Genomic DNA, 22,891 nt, shown 5'->3' on the forward strand with positions numbered 1-22,891 from the left:
CCCGTAACTTCAGACCCTGTAACTCCGCCTCCTCATTCAAACTCACTCGAGTACTGATTTGACACCTGTCACTAATCACCTGGGACTTGCATAAACATGTAGTTGTCTTACTCCCCGTCTGATCATCTGCCTGTCATCATCATCCTCATCTTCAGACTGCATCCATTCTAACAAGTCCCGGGTCATCCTGCAAAGACAAAGAACTGTTAAGTTAAGTCATTCAAGTGCCTTTCACCATGCTGTGATATTTACCTGGGCTGTTTCTTTGAATCTCTTCAATAAGTACCTGAGAACATTGTTCCTGTTGCCTGTTCTTCAGTAACACTGACAATTATAGTTAACTAAAACTAACAAAACATAAAACCTTTTTCTGTTTTATCTGTTTTATCTGTTTGAGGTTTACTATAAGTTTTTTTTTTTTTTGCTGTTTTTTCCCCTTTTTCCCACTTGTTGGTTTCCTTACTCATTGTTTGATTATAGTTTGCACCTGATGTTCATTTACCTTTTAACTGCTTGCAATTAGATCCAATCAACTTTATTTCACCCAACTGTATTAATGAACACATTTGCATAAATAATTGTCAAAAAAATATAAATATTTGGTTTACATATGTTTTAGAAATGTTCTTTATTATAGCATGTCACAATGCAGGACAAAGTATTTCATAGCAGTTAAAACAAGCTTTAAGAGAATCTGAAAGTATTGTAGAACATGAAAAACTATCAGTGATTTTATTGCTCATATTAATACAATCCTGCAATATGTTTAACATGGTATTTTAATCCTTGTGATCACCTGACTGATTTGTCAGTTTAGTTTTATGGCTGAGAGAATTGGTCTAGCATCAAGGGTCTAAACCAAACAATGATGCAATCAGTGTTTATTTTCTGCTCGTTCACAAACACACACACACACACACACACACACACACACAAAAACGCACAGTCTTAGGAAGATGGTCCTGGAAAGTGAATGAAACAGGAATAAATAGAAATGGAATGAGAGAGAGAGAGAGAGAGAGAGAGAGAGAGAGAGAGAGAGAGAGAGAGAGAGAGAGAGAGAGAGAGAGAGAGAGAGAGAGTAGGGAATGAGGGGGGAGTCATCCTTCTTCTCTGTTCCCTAGTTTGGTCACTCAGAACTGAACATCAGGGGTCATTCGCTGTGGCTCAGAGATTGTGATACAGACTGGGCTAGACATCACACGCACGCATATAGTCATACAACCTGTTTTCTTAGTAATGACAAATGACTTACTGTTCCAAAAAGGAAGGAGAGAGTGATATGTGTTGCTGGGAAGACTTTGAGAGAGAGAGAGAGAGAGAGAGAGAGAGAGAGAGAGAGAGAGAGAGAGAGAGAGAGAGAGAGAGAGAGAGAGAGAGAGAGAGAGAGAGAGAGAGAGAGAGAGAGAGAGAGAGAGAGCAATCGGTCATGGCCATTAATATAAATGGTTCTTCCTTCATGTGGTCATAGTGCAGAGTCTGTTTTAAACCCTGTGCTGCGTGTCGTCAGGAGCAGCTGTCCGTCACGCTGAAGCTCTCAACCCCTTTCCCTGTGGCATTGCATCATTCAACCCTGTATCCCAAAAAAAAAACACACCAATGCGAGTAAAGTTTCACAGTGTGCTTCAGCCGAGACAGACATTATGGGCAACAGCATGTTCATGACTCCAGAATGCATTCAGATAACAAGTCTTATAAATGCATGTAAAATGAGAGGTTAATAGTCTCAGACCTCTTGACCTCCAGCAGGGAATAGTTAAGCATACTCATGACAGCAGTGTGGAGCTTGATCCAACTTTGTCTCAAGTGTCCGTGTCTCTCATTCCCGTAAATGTACTCCATAATTGTACGAGTATATTTTAACGGTTTCGTTTGTACAAATCATTACAATGCATTTGCATGAAGTTCTGCAAGTGATTTCTTTAGTTTTAGTACTGATCAAAAATATGTGACAGTATAGATGAGACCTGTTTAAACAATGAATAATATCTTGTTATATAATGTACGTTTCCTTTTAATATAATAATGATAATAATAATAATAATAGAACACACTTTAGAGGGTCCAATTCTCACAAGTAAACTAACTAACTATAACTTTTGCTTTAATAAACCCGCAATTACTGCTTATTAATAGTTAGTAAGGTAGTAGTAAAGTTTAGGTGTTGGATGCAGAATATGGTCATGCAGAATAAGGCATTAATATGTGCTTTATAAAAATATGAATAAACAGCTAATATCCTAGTAATATGCATGCTAATAAGCAACTAGTTAATAGTGAGAATTGGACCCTTAACTAAAGCGTTACCTAATAATATAATAATAATATTAATTATTATTATTATTATTATATTTTTATTATATTTTTGTATAATATTTTCATTTTATTAGATGATTTGTATATTTGTTTTTGTTTCAGAGTTTATTAAAAATGAAGGGAAAAAAACACAGCTATGGTATAAACAGTTGGTCTGAAACCGATCATATTAGACAGAGTATATTGGTCAATTGAAGCTGACATAGTTCTGGCACACATCGCCTCTGTCGACCCTGAGCAAACACTTCAGAGACATTCCTCTCTGTTTAACACTGCTGGATGAAATTCTGCAAATATTCCACACGATTCTCTTAACGTTCTAGAATGTCTGTCAGAAAACTCCTTGGCACTCAAGAGCCAATGTGCACATATTAATATCTGAGAGAATATCTAAAACAGTTCACAGAGCAGGATCTGGAGGAAGTTCCTTCTTGAATAAAGCATTAACAGCTTTGATTTGGAATATTAATCTAAACTAGAACAGAGACAATATTTATGGGTGCGTGTTTGACTGACCTCGAGTTTGTTTAAGTGAAGGTGATAATGTGAGCTAGATTTGAGAGGAATCTCTTTGCTGAAGTGCTGGTATGGATTGGGTGTCTAGTCTATATCTCACACCAATGTGCCACCCTGAGAATCAGCCAAATACCTCCAATGTTCAGCGCAGCAAGTTAAGTTTACTACATGATGTTTTATAGTTAACCAGATGGTATCAAATGAAATTTTAAAAAGTGACTTGAAAACTTTTATTTTTCTTTTCTTTTGTAGAATTTTAGAATTAGCACTGCCCTAAGAACATAAAAATATTTCTAATTATTTTTTTAGTTTATTATTAATATGCATTTATTTTATATTTACATGTATTAATATATTTTATTTTTATCATTATTTTTATTGTATTATTACAAGTATTATTTTTTTTGAAAAATATGATTACACAATGTAAAATAATAATATAAGTAAAATACATTTAATAAAATCTAAACTGATGCCTATGTTTTCACAGAGTTACAACTTTGGGGTACTTTGTAACACCCCTAATTAACACACAAAAACATATTAATTTCTAAATAACTTTAACTTTTAGGAGAAACATATGGGAATACATCAAGGTTTGAGACAAACTAACAAAATGTTTTTTTAACACTTATGTCTCTGCTATCATTTTAAACCTGTAGGCCTATATGCATGTTAAATTTGTGTTATAGAAAAATGCTTTGTATTTAATTTGCACATATTCAAAATCCATCACGTAATTGCTCTGACCATCAATCATGGCATGAATGTTATCTGTGCAGTAGCCCAAACTCACGGACGTGCTCTGCATTGTGTGGACCACGCAGTTAGATTTTAGATGGTTGTCGGGGGTCTTGGGGTGGGGTGGGAGGGGTCGTCATGTGAAGCTCTGTGTTGGGCACATTCTGTGGTATAAACCAAACCACAGTCCCGCGAGCGCAGCTGTCAGGTGTGCGTCACCTTGGACCACTGATCAGTCTCCGCGCGCTCTGCTTACCGACACCGAGATGTTGCACTGTCCTACCTGACTTTCCTTACCCGTTTCTCTGCTTCAGCACGTGAAACAGAGAGCGACTGTTCCGTTGCCTGCGAGCCAAGAGGAGCGAGCGGGTTATCATGAGTTGTCTGGATGTTATGTACCCGGCTTATGGTCATTACGCACCGTACGCGCACAAAGCTTCAGCATTCATCAGCACTTTACCGGTAAGCACGTTTCCCAGCAATGCATATGTAAAATGCATTGCTAAATTACTATTAAATTAAACATGCAAGATTTTGCGTATTTTATCCTCACTTTTATTTTTTGTATATATGACGAATGTGTTTGCTGTGTGTGTGTGTGTGAGGTCGACTAGACCGGGGCATGTTGTCACACTCCAGTGACCATTTCTCAGTATAGGCGCAAACCTTCAAGTCTTGGCTATTAAAAGCAGTTGAACATTTCCGTTAATGCACAGAAAACAGCTAAAAAAGATTCAGCTCACTGAACACATTGACCTTTTGCTCTGGGCATGTTGTTTGAGTATATAGCTATATTAATTTTAATTTTGAGGATAGAATTCACAAAAATAATCCTAATTTAAGAGAGTTTAATTCTAATTTAATAGAGACTGCAGAGAAAACAAGCATTGGCCTAACTGGATTTTTGAAACATAGTTATTCAAAATGTAACTTCCCTGTGTGACAAGCACTGGTCTTACCTATATCTTTTATATATGATTGCAATTGCATACACTCTTACATATAGATTGATAATCACACGGTTCAGGCACACAAACATAAACATTGACACAGTCAGACATACACACAACAAAATGTGTCACAATGGTTCACAACTACTTCATTTTCTTAGGCACCCCTTGGTCTGAGAAGCCCGTCATCTCGCTGCAGGGATCTGATGGACAGCGTTGGGGTCCCGGTTTCTGCTGGAAGTTCCAGCTCGGGGGGTCCGTCCCCATCACCATACCCTTTGTCCGGACAGGTAGAGGAGGCTACGAAGGACAAGGAGGTCGGGGAGGCAGAATATCTGAGCTCACGATGCATTCTCTTCACCTACTACCAAGGGGACATTAGCAGCGTGGTGGATGAACACTTCTCCAGAGCTCTCAGCACCTACATGGAGGCCGAGGGCAAAAAGAGGCACAGCGATCCCAGCACAGGTGAGAGTGTGGCAAAAGAGTCCATCGGTTTGATCTGAGACAGATGCAAGAATTAGGCACAAGAAAAGAAATTTAAAATCACTGCATATAATTTGCATGCACAAATTATCTCAGCTAAGCAATCTCAGCTCAAACTGTGTTTCAGTTTTTAGTACATTGCACATTTCAGTTTTTCAGTACATTGTTGTCATGTAAACGTACCATAATTTACCAAAGAATCCACAGTGAAATGTACCGAACAAACAAATAATGCTCTACTGAGACATTCACATAGTTGAAAATAAATAACCACTTTCCTAGCATTAGGATCAAGGTGATGTTACTTTTAGTCCAGTGGTCCTGTACCTCTCTTCTCTCCTTCATATCTTATTATACCATGGTCTGGGTGAATACTCGATTCTGATTGGCTGGAGGGTGTAAGTTAAAAAGTGATAATGTACACCTAGGAAAGGCGTCCCGTCCATTTGCCTGATGACAGTTCTAAATGATTGCGCTGGCTCAAACTCACTGATCAACTGCTGCGGTCGGGTCGCTGTGGCCAAGTTGCTTGGCAACGCCTGTATACGGGAGATATTAAATAGTGCGCTCGACTTAATAAATAAAAACCCTCACGATTTTTACTCTAAAACACATTAAAGTATTATTAATTGATTAAATATTTCTTTCTTTCGTAAGTGACCATGGTATAAGCGGGATAATGCCCTTCGAGGTGTCCATTAACAGAAATTAATGGACTTCGCGGAAGCAACCGTCCTCCGCTTCGTGTTGGACGGTTCACGCCTTCGCGTCGTCCATTAATTTCTGTTAATGGACACCTCTTTGGGCATTATCCCTTACATAATGCACCAATGGATGGGGCCAAAGATGCGATGATGTAGAAATAGGTGTTGATCTGATTCTGCAGAGGTGGTCTATCGTCTCACTATTATGTCATAATGTGACAAAATCCGAAACGAGTTGTTTTCGGAGCTTGGTTTTAATAAAAGTTGTTTTTGGATCAATGAGGAAGTTTTGAGTCGGTCACACACATGACCGACGCTGGTCATGCGTGTGATGCGTGTGATGCTGGCCAATAGTGAGCCTACGTTCTGACGTACAACCCAGAAGCGCTGCGCTGTTATACGTGAACTCACTCAGAGGCCCACACAGAAGAAAATGAATAGTTGAAGAAAGTCGTTATTTTTTTAATTTTTTTGCACACAAAATTCTCGTCGCTTGATAAACTTATGGTTGAGCCACTGTAGTCACTTGGACTATTTTGAACTTTGTCTTTACTAACTTTCTGGGCTGGCAAGTTTCAATTACAGAGAAGCCTATGGAGGAGTGAGACAGCTCTCAGATTTAATCAAAAATATCTTAATTTCTGTTCCGAAGATGAACAAAAGTTTTATGGGGTTGGAACAACATGAGGGTGCGTAATTACTGACCGAATTAAAATTTTTGGGTGAACTAACCCTTTAATAGTACAGTGACCTCTTACTATGGGAGTAACAATATATCGTGTCACAATATATCATTATGTATAATACAAAAAATGCAACTATGTTTCGTGGATAGTGAGAATATTTATTGTGTGTAGTTCACCCAAAATAAAAATTACTGTGTGAGATTAAAATTCAAGTTTTCAGAGTTTTAGTGTCAGTACTAAATTAAACTACTATATAGTATAATGTTGAATATAATGTATAATAATGCAATGGGGGGATATTTGTGGGTCCTGATAATGCCAAATGTCTTATGTTGCCAGTAAAAAGTGACCTATTAAATATATCTAGCCAGTGACAGTGTGTAAGCATATTCATCTAAAATAAGTCTGTATTTTCAGCTTCAGAATCATAAATATTTGTATTCTGATGTCACCATTGTCCTGTGCATTGGGTTACCAGCACCAAGTCCTAGCCTATTCATTTACACCCACAATGTAATACCAAATCTAGCATTTTAATCAACAGTACATTTTTTGTTAAACTTTTATCATATGTCTTGGAGTATCGCAATAAAATCGTATTGTGAGTTCAGTATCGTGATATGTGTCGAATCGTGACATGAGGCTATCGTTACACCCCTACCTTTTACATGTCAAAAGATCAAATTTAATTTCTCAGTTCATGTACTTTTTAAAGTCACTAAGTTTCAAACTACTAAAAGGGCAGCATGAAAGACAATAACAGCTGAAACAGCTGCGTTCTGCAGAAGAAAGAAAATCATATGAGCTCACAATGTCATGAGGGTGAATAAATGACAGAATTTTATTTTTTTGGGTGGACAGGAGCTAACTGACAATGTCGTATAGTCACAATTAGTCACAAATGTCTTTTACTTTCTGCCCCTTTTGTGCCGCCAAGTGAGATAGCGTGCAGAGCCTGTGGAATACCAGATCACACAAGTGTCTGCAATGCAAGGTGGTGCTTAATGTGTGTGTTTACCTTAATGAACCTTTGGTATATTCCCTCCCTCCCTCCCTGTGACATCTTCATCTAGCCTCTCAGACACTGCCTGCCTCCCAACAGATACTATGTTTATACGTGGCGGTAAGCGCAGTGGCTCGAGCTCGTATCGCGTTCAAACAGCTCACAATACCAAGTGTCAGATTTATGAGGAGCTCGTCCACCCCTCCTCTGATCACGACTACATCACCGGTGTCTTTTTTCAGAAGAATTCTAAATATAAAAGTAACGGCTAAAAACATACTTCACCCCTCCCTCCACATTCTACGAGGGGTTACAGGGGGCGAGAGGGTTAGTAAAAACAACAGGTGAGGGCACGAGCAGAGACAGGGTTCTGCAGGTCTGTGGAGGTGTTGTGGAACTGGCATGACTGTAGAAGAAAACCACATGCGGTTCTCCAGGTTTAAACTTCTGCCTTATATAGACCTTTAGGACAGACAGAGACTGTCTTAGGGGCCATTCACACAGAATGCAGGTCAGTGGAACGAAAAAAAAAAGCAAGCTCTTGAGCTGCGGTTTTGAGTTCACAAGTGGCAGCAATGGGTGCAAAAAATAATCTGTTTGGCACGGTTAGGGATAACAACTGTTGGTTTTCTGTTTCAGAGAACTTCTTTTTAACTTTTAACATGTCATGTGCGAAACACTGCAAAAGATGTGAGTCAAACATGTCTGTTTTTCTTCAGTCAAACCAATTTTCTTGTCTTGACCTCTTCTTTTGTATATCTTTAGTGGGTTTTCTTAGTCCTTTCTAGCTCTCTCTCTCCCTCTCTCTCTTTCCGTCTCTCATCTCTCTCATGTGGCTGTGTGTATTTCTGTGATGTGTGCTAAGCTCTTTAGAAGCAAATGGAACACCATATGATTCAATCAGAAAGACATCTGAGGGCGTGGGGCTGGAAATCATGTGAAATCATGTGACAAGCCTGACCTGAGAGTCTAAGGTGCAACGGCCTTATATGTGGACAAATGAGACTCAGAGAAATGTCATCTCAGCTTAACCTATAATAATATGATAACTAACTGACATCAGCGTGCAAATTATGGGGGGTCTGACCCCTCTTATTAAAGCTTGAACACTCCAAAGGAAGTTTCAATGGTGTTCACACAACATTTCAGTAATCACCGACGTGAGATTACAAGTTAGTCAGAGCCCCCTGAAGAGATGCTAGTGAACAGAGGGCATATTTGCCTGAGGAGGTCACCATAACAACAGTAGCAATGATAGAAATGAACTTTCCATTGAACTTCATTAAACTTTCTTAAACAGATTCCCAAGGGCATTATTGCACATTTATAAGAACAATATTTTCTCTAACCTTATTGAATGTCATATCACACTTTTTTGTTATACTGGTTGAAACTCTCTTCACATCCTAATAGCAATCAATAATAGAAGTTTGTTAAAACATGTACATACAGGTGCTGGTCATAAAATTAGAATATCATCAAAAAGTTGATTTATTTCAGTAACTCCGTTAAAAAAGTGAAACTTGTATATTATATAGACTCATTACATGCAAAGTGAGATATCTCAAGCCTTTATTTGTTATAGTTTTGATGATTATGGCTTACAGCTTGTGAAAACCACAAAATCAAAATCTCAGAAAATTAGAATATTACATGAAATCACACAGTAATTACACAGTGATACCATGGTCATTGAACCAGGTTTTGGTTCTTTTGGCAATGTGTGGGCCGGTGCAAATCCTGCTGGAAAATGAAGTCAGCATCTCCATAAAGCTTGTCTGCTGAAGGAAGCATGAAGTGCTCTGGAAATGTCCTGGTAGACGGCTGCGTTGAGTGGACAGCACAGTGGACCAACACCAGCCGATGACATGGCTCCCCAAACCAACACAGACTGTGAAAACTTCACACTGGACTTCAAGCATCTTGGATTGTGTGCCTCTCCATTCTTCCTCCAGACTCTGGGACCTTGGTTTCCAAATGAGATGCAAAATTTGCTCTCATCAGAAAAGAGGACTTTGGTCCACTGTGCTTTATTAAATCCAGAGTCAACGCAGGCGTCGACCAGGACATTTTTAGAGCACTTCATGCTTCCTTCATTTCCCAGCAGGATTTGCACCTGCCCACACTGCCAAAAGAACCAAAACCTGGTTCAATGACCATGGTATCACTGTGTAATTACTGTGATTTCATGTAATATTCTAATTTTCTGAGATTTTGATTTTGTGGTTTTCACAAGCTGTAAGCCATAATCATCAAAACTATAACAAATAAAGGCTTGAGATATCTCACTTTGCATGTAATGAGTCTATATAATATACAAGTTTCACTTTTTTAACGGAGTTACTGAAATAAATCAACTTTTTGATGATATTCTAATTTTATGACCAGCACCTGTATATCTTCTGTGAATGTCTCAGGTCCAAAAAAAATTTGTCCAATAATTGCATTCGGTCCGAATGTAATGATACAATGTCCTACCTACCTGCCAACATGTATTTCCATACCTCCGCGCACCCTGCTTGTGCAGACATCACACGTCATCAGTGCGTTCAGTAAGGCAGTAAAAAAATAACAGCCGCCTTTTACAGTTCCTCCTGAATTAAAACAACATGCCATTTCGTGTACGTAGTTAGAGATGGCAACACGTGACGTACTACCCGGAGCTGTTCATGTCGTCAGACTCAGATTTATGCGTCTCTATGTTAACACTATCAACGCCAAAATGAATCTGCAGCAGTCAGGTGGTACAAGTAAGAGCTCTGTAAGTTGTTTACATTAATTTTTATTGTAATGTTATGTGCTTTGAGACATGAGGTAATTTAACGCCGTCTCTCATCTTGTGACGCTTTGCAGACTCTGCGGTCTGCTTTCATGTGTTTTGAAGGAGGAGTGGCTTTGGAGAAGGGAGGGTGGGATCTCATGCTTTCAAAGCTAGCTTGCTATTGCTAGCCTCTAGGAACCCTACCTTTAAATGTAACGAGTAACTTCAATTAGAATAATAAGACACACCATAAAGCTGTGACAATTGCATAAAATAATGTTGTGAGATTATCATTTTAAATTTTGAATATAGAAATATGAAAAAAAGATAGCCTACTTTTATCAAACTAAAATCGAAAGGAAGCTGCGCGGTAAGTCACCGTCTAAATGAGTGAGTCATTGAATTACAATTACATTGAATCACATATCCTCTCCCATGGCCTCATAGGAGTAAAATGTCCATCGTATGCACACTTGAGAATTTTTCTGCAAGAAGTAGATCATCCGGGTACTTTTCGCCTACTCTTTTATGAGTACTTTGAATTCGGACATACGTCACATCATGTTTTTCGCCTATAGGGTATTATTTGATTTCGGATGCAGCCACTATCTTTATGAATGTGTCATTTAATCATTCACTCAACCATTCAGTGACACATTCAATTAATGTGTCATTGAATTCAGGAACAAAATGCTCAGAGAAGCACAACTGTTCTGTTTTGGGCTTTTTTTTGGAACGATTTCCATTGCCAAAATAATGTAAGTCACTTAATAAAAAATGTTTGTTCATTGAACTGTTTATTGTATTAAATCTATATAGGAAAATATATAAAATTGTATAAAAAAGATTTGCAATTATACTGATATCTGAAAAAAAATAGCACTCTTGCTCATATGATTTGCTTAGCTATATTGTGTTATAAATCTAAATAAACAAAATAAGGCTCATAAGGTCCATTTTGTGCACCAATTTAAATTTTAGAGGCATTTTTTATTAACTTTGGTAGCATTCTTGCCCCAAGCCCCCATTAGTGTCTGACCCTGAACAGTACTGTACTGTCATTTTTAATCATAATTTTTTACATTTACATACCACAAAAATGTTTTGTTGATTAGTTGACTGTTAGCTAACTGAGCAAGGGGTGCCAGACACATTTTGTTGTGTGGGACATACCTCAACAGCTCCCCAAATTTTATGGACAGTACATCCTTAAGAAGTTGATCCTCCCCACAAATTCGTATAAAAAATGTAGTTTCTGTCCATGCAAACATAACATTATGCTCTTTGGTCTCTGTTTCTCTTTGTCATTCTTTCTTTTCTCTCCCCATCAGAAGCTTCATCCTCAAGCAGTCGGCGCAGTTTCCCTCCATCTTTCTGGGACAGTAACTACCCCCCTCCGCCCAGCCGGCCCCATTGTGATCCCATAGGTGCTCCCACCTACGCTATGGACCCGTACGCTCAGGCCTTGCACCCCGGTCTGCCTCACTCACACGCTCACCCACACCCATCAGAGTCCTGGAGCTACTCTCAAAGCCAGCCCTATCCCCCCCCACGGCCCCTCCACGAACTGTACTCCAATCCCGGGCTGGATGCCCACTATGGACCTCTGCTGATGCCTGCCGTCCGGCCGCCTCATCTCTCGACGCTGCCTGGGCATTATGAAGTGGGAAAGCTGGAACCCACTGCAACATGGCCAGGGCTGCTTCCGCCTGGGGAAGTGGCACAGAGTCTGGCTCTCAACATGGAATCAGGTAAGGTGTTCCAATGTAGGCAAAACAGCAACAAAATAAAAGATAATGTGATAAAAAGAGAAGAATTGAATGTGTCCCTGAAGAGTGTACTTCTTGAAATTATGATTATGTTTGTGATTTATGTTGATTTATAAAATAGTTCATCACTTTAAAAAGGGAAAAATATGGTAACAAGTTTGATGCCAATCCTGGGGACACAACATCAGAAATGTCAATATTAACAAATAGTATACCCTTATGAAAAGAAAATATATTTCCCTATATATTAAATGGTTTAACTGTATATTTGCAAATATACAGAATAATATATTGTGTTAATATATTACAATATATTGAATAAGAAATTGCCACTTTTCATATATGGAAAAATATGTGACAATATATTTACTAATATATCATAATGTATGTAATTTTATATTCAGTAATACACTTCATATATCGATGTATATGTGATCAGATATGGTACTGCATGTGTAATATATTGCAGATATATTTACTCATGCAGCATAAACACACATATATAGAGAAATATATAATGTAATATATATATATATATTTTTTTTTATTATTTACATTATAAATGTTTCATATTTTCAAGCTAGTATACTAAAGCACAAGCACACCTGCATGTACTAAAGCATTTCTCCAAGAGTATCACTGTGCTGAAGAGTGCACCATTACTTTAAAATTTAGTAATTATAGTTTAAAGAGTCTTTGGTCATTTGTCAACCGAACCACAGGCTCTACTCTTCAGCACAATGGTAACCCCAAAAACTCAGACATACCAGCAAACCTCTTAAATTCCAAAATAATAGAACATTAAACACCAACAGATCTCCCCCTATATTAATATTGAGTAAAACATTAAATAATACTCTCCTTTAACAGTCAGAAGCAAAGCATGCTGGGAACTAGAAATCTGTGTGTGTGTGTGTGTGTGTGTGTGTGTGTGTGTGTGTATATATATTTCAGCATCATTCATTATCAAATGTATTTCTTACACATGTGTAAAAAGGGACACATCTGTTTAGAATAATCTGTACCTAAAATGCCAAAGACGTGCCTAATTTAAGACATAAATATAATACATAAAACTGCTAAAAAAAAACAACCTTCTACCTTTGTAGCTTTAGCATTTTAACTATTTTTCATACACTTTCTTTTAAACTGAACATTGTGAAAACTTGCTCAATAATTTGCAGGTAAACTTACAGTTTGTAAAATTAAGATTCATTTCATTTCATTTCACAGAGCTTTATTTTCCAAACTAACTGAGAGTTTACCAGCAATTACCCATTAAGTTTCCAGAATGTTCCGTTTAGAAAGGTGCATGAATTATGTTAAAAGCAAACAAGCCACATGCCCTACAGGTTAATGGCAGGAAATGGATTGTTTGGCCTCAGTTGTTGGTGCTTATTATATAGAGAGTTTGCAGCCACCATTGAGAGTGTGTGTGTGTGTATGGGTCCTCCTTGTTTTCAGCCTTTGTGTTCATGTCTGCTTTGCACCGCAGGTCTCCAGCACCACAAGAAAGGGAAGGAGCTCTACTGGTTTTAATGAGAAGCCCTTCATCGACCATCCAATTAAAGCCTGCAGTTTGGCCCATTGTAGCCGAACTGTTGTTTCTTTAGCCCCCACGCACACCGGCTCTCCACCAGCTCTGCACACGCTCTGAACACGCTCCAGGACTATTTGTGTGCACCATGGAGATATGAACACAGGGTGATGAGAGAACGCCTGGGGGGAGGCAGGGGCACTAGACGACATGGTCTTTCTGTTTTTGATCCGTTTTCCTCTTTTTGATCTTTTTTTAATTAATTTATTGTCGTGAAAAAAATCCAGCTTGCCCTCTTCGGTTCTCTGTTTGGACGTCGAGACGTAAGAAACATCGCATGGTGCAGTGTATATGGAATGATACATTTCCTAAAAATCTGGCTGTTTATATTGATTGAATAAGGATGGCAGCAATATGTTTGTATTGTATCTTTGCATTATTTGTTTCTTCTCATGTACAGTATTATTTATATATACAATAGTATTTATGTGTTTCAATTAAAATACACTCACGGCCAGTGCTGTTTTTTTCTTTTCTTTTTTTCTTAACATGGTGTGAAACAGTTAAAATAAAAAAATCTCTTTGAGAGATTTCAAAGAATTAGTAAACCGCCAAAAGAGTGAAATAAAATGATTTCCCAACAACCACTGTATAGAACTGAAAAGATTACATTGATGTTGTTAAAAGGGGAAAGTCATTTGTGGTGTATTTTTTATGTTTATTGAATTCAAAATGAAAAGACTAAAAATGCAAGAAGGTGTTTGTATTTCCTTATTAAACATGCATTTAAACATGTTGCCTTGTTCTTGTCATGGCCTATTACTAATTTCAAAAAGACTTATGGTTATGTTATATATCTCAGATTTGAGTTGAACATTAAAAAGCTGATTTGTCTTCATGGTATCCAAATTGTGAACCGAAGAAACCGTTCCAGCTAATGTAAGTCATAGGAACGGAAAGCCATTATTCATTTTTTGTATGGGTAACGATGAGCTCCTGAAGCCTAGATTTAATACTGTGTTTATGTTCCTCTGGAAGGAAAGATGTTCCAGGCTTATCACTGATGTTGTAGGGTACAAACTCACTCTTGTCCGATGATGAAATTATAAACGGGTGCATGAATAGATGGTTCCTCTAAGACTCCCCTGCCAAAACTATAAAACATGACAGCCAGCTGGTGCAAAATCTCTGTCTGTCAGGGACTATTTATATTCAGGTTTTAAGCTAAAACAGAAGCTAAAACATGTTTCCATGTCTTATGGGGACTTTCCATAGACATTATGATTTTTATACTGTACAAACTGTATATTCTATCCCATAATCCTAGCCCTACTCCTAAACCTACCCATCACAGAAAACTTTCAGCATTTTTACATTTTCGGAAAACATAATTTAGTATGATTTATAACCAACAAATTAGGTCCCCATAAGGTAGGAAAAACCCACCTGAACCACACACACACACACACACACACACACACACACACACACACACACACACACACACACACACACACACACACACACGCACACACTAAAAATAAAGAGATAAAAACGACCTCTGCTGGTCATGTATTGCAGTTGTTTCTTAAAAATGGTGTGAATAGAAAAAATTCTGAAACTAATAACAAAGTTATAATATGCGTCAAGGGTCGAGTTAACAACCACATTTTTGGATTTGCAGGCCAGCTGCAAAGTATTGGCTGAGAAAGAAGTTATATTGCTGTTAAATGGAAGTTATATGGTTGTTAAATGACAATCATGTGTTAGATGGTCATCTGTCTGTCTGGGTTTTTAGGACACAGATACAGTCAGTCACTTGACAGAAGTCGTAAAGATGGTATACTTCAAACATGTGCACTTCAAATAATGCAAGCAAGTGATTTTGTACCATGTTGGCTTCTCTCATGACTTCTAATGTACCTGGTTTGCAGTCATTTGCATTTTGTTTTACTTCAGAACCCAGATTTTATGTTGAAGATCAAGTGGCGCTCCCGTACAGTACCAAAATTGTAGAAAAGTAAATAAAAAAACAATATTCCAAGATATATATATATATATATATATATATATATATATATATATATATATATATATATATATATATATATAGGCCTATATATATGTGTGTGTGTGTGTATATATATATATATACATAGGCCTATACATATATATATATATATATATATATATTAACTGCATAGACTCAACAATATGCAAAATGATTATACAAATGTGCAAATATATGGTCAGTAGAATTTTATTACACTACCCATCAATAATTTTGATTTTTAATGGTTTTGAAAGTCTCTTATGCTCACCAAGGCTGCATTTATTTATAAAATACAGTAAAACCAGTAATATTGAAAAATATTATTAATTTAATTTTACTGTCTTCTATTTAAATATATATAAAGATGTAATTTATTCCTGTGATGACTTTTGTGACCCACCAGACCTATGTACACTACAACAATATATGATGAAGCATATGAATTTATAATAGACAATAATGAGAAAGAAGACGTGTGTATGCACAAACAAGAACACACAGATACTTATACATAAAATGTATACTAAGCACTAACACATGAGCACACACAAATGCCTATTGCCAACATTTCAAACCGCCACAAATCACACGCACAGAACAAGATGATGCCTGTACTTTTGTCTATTCCGTTCAAAACAGCTCATTGTCCATTTAATGGGAACTGCAACACGTTACCCTAAACCACATCTGCCATGTTCTTCAAATGCACAGAACTCTGCTGTCATGTCACTTGATCTTTAACCTCTGTCATGACAATGCAAAAAACAGCTGAGAGAGACTGATGAATGAAGGTGAATTGGCAAGGCCTTGACTCCACAGAACTCATGATCATCTGAGAGGGTGCCAAAAAATATAATGGCGCTATGTGAAAGAGAGAAAAGGTGATAGAGAAGCAGGGAGGATATGTTAATGGGCAAAACCTTGACTGAGGTAAACAGGATGTCTGATGTGCGGTAAAACCTTTCAAAGAAATTGAGACAAGCTATGTGTTTCAGAATAGTAGCATCTTCCCACTCAAATGACATTTCACATTAACAAGAAATCATATGCTACATTAATCATAATGTTTACAGGCAGAGAAGAGAGAATGAGTTTGAAAAAAACCTGAAATCATAACAAGTACGTGTAGTAAAATCATTGTGAAAAAAATGCACATGTGAATGTGTTGACAGGGAAGCCGGTGATCTTGGTCTGGAGCTTCTTAAAATTAATTTTGATGAACTTTCGCTTTGTGTTTTTGAATAAACATAATTATTGAATGTATGTACTTTATACATAAAAATTCTCATTGACTCTTACAGTATTGACAACTATTCGACATTTCCTATATTCATGTTTTTGTTTGATCAGCTCATGCCCTTCCTGACTCGAATATGTAAGTGATAATCCACGGTGCTTTTTTCATAACATACATTTTTATCAAAGCAACAAAAAATGCTAAATGAGCAACACAAACCCAGTTCCAACCCACTCAGATCCACACGCTCACGTTTTCTAAATGAAGCCATAGACTAGCCAGACTACAGTGAGCCTGTCAATATCACAAAACAACCTCCATAGGGTGATTCAAAATCTCTTCATGACATTATCCTGTTTATAACATGGTTGTCTAGAGATTTATTATAATAATTATTATAATTACAGATTAACCAAAATCCATTCCCTAACCTTAAAGTCAGCATGAAGATGTGATAGTTTTTTTCCCCATTGTGACGTATATCCGAGTGAAACAGCTCTCGAAAAAAATTCAATTCTCCTCTCTTCTCTGATGAAATGTTTACTGGCACGAGAACATAGGACAACCTATCACAGCTCAGATCACAGCAACAGCAAGCCACAACCATCCAATGATCCAATCAATTCCTGATGTACAAAATCAAGTCCTGCATGTTTTTCTTGTTCGAGAAGCTGTGATGCTCAATAGCATTTTTCTCTTATACCTTAATCATTTGTATTAGAATAAAAGACATCTCTGTCAGAGGGTAAAATGATTAATGTTTTTAAGTACTTTATTTACTTTACTTTAATATTAATTAAAGTATTTTTTATTACAAAAAGCTATGGGATGAGGAAATGATTTTTAATTTCATTAATTTACAGTAAAATTTTGTACTTGCATCATGTGGGTGTGCTGAAATACAAGTTTGAACAGGAAATAAAATCTATTTGTTGTTCACTTTTGGTACCTAAGAGCTTAGGAACCCGGAAACAATGACATCAGCAAGTGGATTGAGACACATAAATGTTTTAAAGTGAAGTATCCAAAACATATTTGAAGCACTTTTAATTAGTCATGATGTTAACGGCCATTTTTTTTTTTTTACATTTATTCATGCATTTTGTTGAGATGCCTTTTCTTTTTGCATATGAACGGTTGATTATTCATGTTGCTTTTGTATTATACTCTTTTTCCTATATGTATTACTTGGCCTTGGCCTATTACTAGTTTTTTTCCAAGTTTTTCCAAGGACATTCAAGTGCATGTCTTAAAATGTATCTATAATATGCAATAAACAATTCTTATTTTGTATTTGGTTCAGTTTTTCAGTTTGTTAATTATAATATAAGTTAATGGTAACGATAGTACCAACAACAACAATAATAGATAGATAGATAGATAGATAGAAAGATAGATAGATAGATAGATAGATAGATAGATAGATAGATAGATAGATAGATAGATAGATAGATAGATAGATAGATAGATAGATAGATAGATAGATAAGAGTTTCTCAGAGAACCACCCCTTTTGAAAGGGTGCCTAGAGGTTCTACAGTGGGTTCCACCGGTGTGGCAAAGTGAAGAACCTAACATTTTTAGATCAAAAAACAAAATTATTATTTAATTTATATATATGTTGTTTTTAACAAATGAGGATGTTTCACGGTGTTTTTCAGATTAAGCCTGAATGTTTTCTGTAGGAACTATAGCTATAGCACACACACATGCACGCATACCGGCTCTGAAAGAATGTCACATGCTGTTTGTTACTGGAAGTGTAGTCAAATTTGCAACTTCAACAAAAAAAATTATGATTTATCTGGGTGTGGTCATATCATGAAAGCTGACAGTTTTTTTTATATGCAGGAAACAACTTAACTCTTATACCGCTGCACTGAAAAAGAAAAAAAACAAATGTAAAAAACAAAACAAACAATAAACAAACTAAACAAACTGTAAAAAATAAAAGAAAGAATAAAAGATTCACCGATCGATGATGACAGGAAACTTCCCTCTACGCAGCATTTTCCCCAGCATTACACCAATTGTTGTTACGTAATTTCCCCTCTATTTTTCTCTACACTCAGCATCACTGTTTTTTATGGGTTTATGAGAGGCACCTGATCAAGGACACTAAAGACTCCTATAAAAACTCAGATCTTCATTCTCACAAACACTGACACGAAGGTGACTGACATCAAGGAAATCTATACATTCCATCACAAGTAAGTACTCAGGTTTAACCACATTTCAGTCCTATGGAACTATACTGGAAATGTACAGAAAAATGTGTGGGAGTGTTATAGAAGAAAGGAAACAGTGACATGAGCCACTCAGTTCTGTTTTAACTTGTGCACCTCAGTCCAACCTCACACTTGTCACATCTCTTTCTTTGTGCAGGATGAGGCTTTTGGTCGTTGCTGCTGCTTTTCTGGCTGTTGCCAGTGCTGCCAGTCTTTCTCTGGAGGACATGGAGTTCTACGCATGGAAAATGAAATTTGGTAAGAGAGTCTCCTTCTTTAGTTTTATTAAATTGGGAAAGAGATTCATAAGGTTCTCCTTGTTGACTGAATGAACAAGACAAAACAGACAAACACTGAAGCCGTTCAGACTCAGACAGTGAGCAAAGACAGAAGTGCCAAAAATGCCAACAATAAATCAATAAGTATATTTTTAAGAGTCATTTTTGTAACTCCAGGATTATGGTTATATCAGTAGTCAAACGGGTTGCTTATGGGACACTGTGAAGGTGACAAAAGTCAGGAGATGCTTGTAAATGTAACATTGATGTAAAAAAAAAAGAAAGAAAAGAAAATGGTTTGTTAAATGTTATTTCCACATATGAAATTTCATAATAAAAAGCTATATTATATAAATTATATTTTTTTAATATAAAAGATGACTACAATCAAACTAAATTCTTTTAAATCAAAACTAAATTTTCTGTCAAAAATCACTTGCCTTTTTGCGAAATGTTTGATTTACTTTATACACATTTAATTTATTTCTAAATTAATCAAAATTTTTACTAACAAATTATTTCAATTTGACTTACTTTACACATTATACAAATTTATTTCTAAATGAATTTCTTTTTACTAACAAATGTCTATTTAAACATTGAAACTAGCAAAACCTTTGCAGAAACTACAAGTTAACGCTGTTTAAAACAATGCCTCATCAACTTTTCTCATGTGCCTCAGGTAAGAGCTACCGATCAACTAAAGAAGAATCTCTCCGTAGGATGACCTGGTTGTCCAATCGCAAACTGGTTTTGGTCCACAACATGATGGCAGATCAGGGCATCAAATCCTACAGGCTTGGCATGACATACTTTGCTGACATGGTAAGAAATTAAAATATATTCAAATATATATATTCAATATTTAAAAGTTGTTCTGTTTTACTCAAAAGTTCAGAATTCATCATATTTCTTCCATCTATCCTCTCTCAGACCAATGAGGAATACAGACAGGTGGTGTTCCATGGATGCCTGGGCTCCATGAATAACACTAAGGCCCGTGGTGGTTCTACATTCTTCCGGCAGAGAGATGGCGCTGTGCTGCCTGATACTGTTGACTGGAGGGAAAAGGGCTATGTCACCGATATTAAAGACCAGAAGCAGTGCGGATCATGCTGGGCCTTCAGTGCAGTAAGACCCACATTTTTGCCGTTACAAACAGATCTTATATGGCAAATGCTTAAACAGTCCATAGTCCAGTTTAGTGGCAAGCCGTTTTAGCTTAAAATGTTCTGAGTTACTCATCGTAATTGCATTTTTACTAGTAACAATTATGATTAGAGAGCTCTCTAATTCAATTATTACTAACAATTACAATTACAGAGCTCTCTAATTCAATTATTACTAATAACAATTAAAATTATAGAGCTCTCTAATTCAATTCTTACTAGTAACATTTCAAATTAGAGGGCTCTACAATCGAATTTTTACTAGTAAGAATTCCAGATAGAGAGCTTAATACATTTTTTACTGGTACGAATTTCAATTACAGAGCTCTCTAATTAAATACTTACTAGCAAAATGCAATTAAAGAGCTATCAAATTAAAATTTTACTATTAAAAAAACACATTAAAGATGTTTAATTGCAGAGCTCTGTACATGAATTAGAGAGCTCTCTAACTGGAATTCTTACTAGTAAAAATTGAATTAGACAGCTCTCTATATTGAAATTGTTACTAGTAAGAATTTAACTGTAGAGCTCTCAAACTTAATTCTTAAAATGCTGGGAACATTTGAAGCTAAAACGGCTGGCCATACCAGTTCAGCATTCTTATTTTTCTGCCTCTGCTGCTATTCATCCATCTTTTGTCTCTCAGACTGGTTCCCTGGAGGGTCAGACATTCAAGAAGACAGGAAAACTGGTGTCCTTGAGTGAGCAGCAGCTGGTGGACTGTTCTGGTGCTTATGGGAACATGGGCTGTGATGGGGGACTAATGGACCAGGCCTTCCAGTACATCGAAGCCAATAAAGGTCTGGATACAGAGGAGTCCTACCCGTATGAGGCTGTGGTGAGTCCTAACAATGTTAGCGAGGAAAAATCTCAACTGTAAAGCTTCAGCTGAGGGTTTTTTTTTATCATTTTTGCTCATCAATATTCTCCACACAGGATGGTCAGTGCCGTTTTAAGCCGAGCACTGTCGGTGCCACTTGCACAGGATACGTCGATGTTGCCAGTGGGGATGAAAGTGCACTACAGGAGGCTGTTGCTACAATCGGCCCTGTGTCTGTTGCCATCGATGCTGGACACAGCAGCTTTCAGCTCTATGAATCTGGTAACTGTCATCACCTTTTTTTTAGGTGTTAGGTTTTAAATGTATTTTTTGACACCATTTATTCATCTTTTGATTCTAAATTTGCTGGCTAATTAATTGACAAGCTAATTTACTGATTATTGTTTCTAGGTGTCTATGACGAGCCCGATTGCAGCAGCTCTGATTTAGATCATGGTGTTCTGGCTGTTGGTTATGGAACTGAGACTGGAGCGGACTATTGGCTTGTTAAGAACAGGTTAAGAAAAAAAGCACAAGACAATAATTAATAATTGACAAAATTATAGTACGCGACTGAACAGAGAAATAACTACTAAACACTCAAACAAACTGCTGTGATTTTAGCTGGGGGCTGGAATGGGGTGTCAACGGCTACATCATGATGACCAGGAACAAGAACAACCAATGCGGCATTGCTACTGCAGCCAGTTATCCTCTGGTCTAATGGGTGAGGTTTTATGCTATATGCTTTTATGGCTTTAGTCAGTTCACAAAACTGGGGCAAGTTTTATATAAAATTTAAGACATAGATTAACTTTTTTAGAAAAATTCCATAGTTTACATGAATAAAACAATTTTCTTATGTTCTGCAGGAAAGGGGACCTGGAGCAGATGGGAGAAAATTAAATGTGAACCGATTCTACAATAATACCTCATAATTGTACTTTTATTTGTATGAAAATACATTCATTAAAAAAATGATTTTAGCTATTGTTTTTATTTTCAAACCCTCTGACTATAGGGAAACACTATGTTAACACGAAATAGGAAATAAAAAAACATTAACACATCTGTGTGGGGTATATTTTATTATCAAGCATAACAACTCTCATCCTTGTGGTTTAGTTTCCTTTATTTCCTCTTCATAATTCACAATCAAGCACAATGTACACTCAGTACAGTATCTTTTAAAAAGCACTGCATGCCAATGAGTTAACAACGTGTTTGGCTTGTTTTTATTTAAACAGTTCTTTAAAACAGTCAGGAATAAGCCTTTTTTTCCTCCATAAAAATCATGAAATCATTGTGTTATGCCTCTGAATCTGCTGGAAGCTTCTACTTAAAGCTTGAAATAATTGGGACACATATACACTTTTACTTTCAAGAGTGAGAATGCCACATCTGTTCTTTCCCATCTGTCAGTGACTGAAAGAATTCATGAAAATAACTCAAAGTTAAACATTACTACAGTTTAGAAGAGCTTAAGGTCCCGAAGGGGTGTTTCAGTAAAGTTTCTTTCACAAGAAAGTCTCTCCAGCCTGGTTTGTTTGGAGGGAACAGATGCAGTTTTTTATTTTTATTGAAATGAACAGTTTTAAAATAGACCCTGTGGCTGTGAAGTGAAAATACAATTAC

The 22,891-nt window shown here is 36.8% G+C and overlaps 2 protein-coding genes across 2 annotated transcripts; both read left to right on the forward strand.

Annotated features, from left to right (window-relative positions):
- The first annotated feature begins 3,729 nt into the window (after window positions 1–3,729).
- vgll2b (vestigial-like family member 2b) lies at window positions 3,730–14,264 on the forward strand. Its single transcript, XM_079853268.1, has 4 exons — window positions 3,730–4,035; window positions 4,685–4,991; window positions 11,495–11,914; window positions 13,428–14,264. The coding sequence occupies exons 1-4, from the start codon at window positions 3,949–3,951 to the stop codon at window positions 13,469–13,471; spliced, it is 858 nt and encodes a 285-aa protein (XP_079709394.1). The 5' UTR covers window positions 3,730–3,948; the 3' UTR covers window positions 13,472–14,264.
- Window positions 14,265–18,854: 4,590 nt separating this feature from the next.
- Window positions 18,855–22,543, forward strand: ctsl.1 (cathepsin L.1). Its single transcript, XM_079852705.1, has 9 exons — window positions 18,855–18,968; window positions 19,144–19,244; window positions 19,947–20,089; window positions 20,198–20,395; window positions 21,083–21,274; window positions 21,373–21,538; window positions 21,668–21,773; window positions 21,881–21,983; window positions 22,129–22,543. The coding sequence occupies exons 2-8, from the start codon at window positions 19,145–19,147 to the stop codon at window positions 21,978–21,980; spliced, it is 1,005 nt and encodes a 334-aa protein (XP_079708831.1). The 5' UTR covers window positions 18,855–18,968; window position 19,144; the 3' UTR covers window positions 21,981–21,983; window positions 22,129–22,543.
- Window positions 22,544–22,891: the final 348 nt, after the last annotated feature.

Source organism: Squalius cephalus, assembly GCF_949319135.1.
Source record: "Squalius cephalus genome assembly, chromosome: 20".
In the NCBI taxonomy this organism is placed as follows: domain Eukaryota; kingdom Metazoa; phylum Chordata; class Actinopteri; order Cypriniformes; family Leuciscidae; genus Squalius; species Squalius cephalus.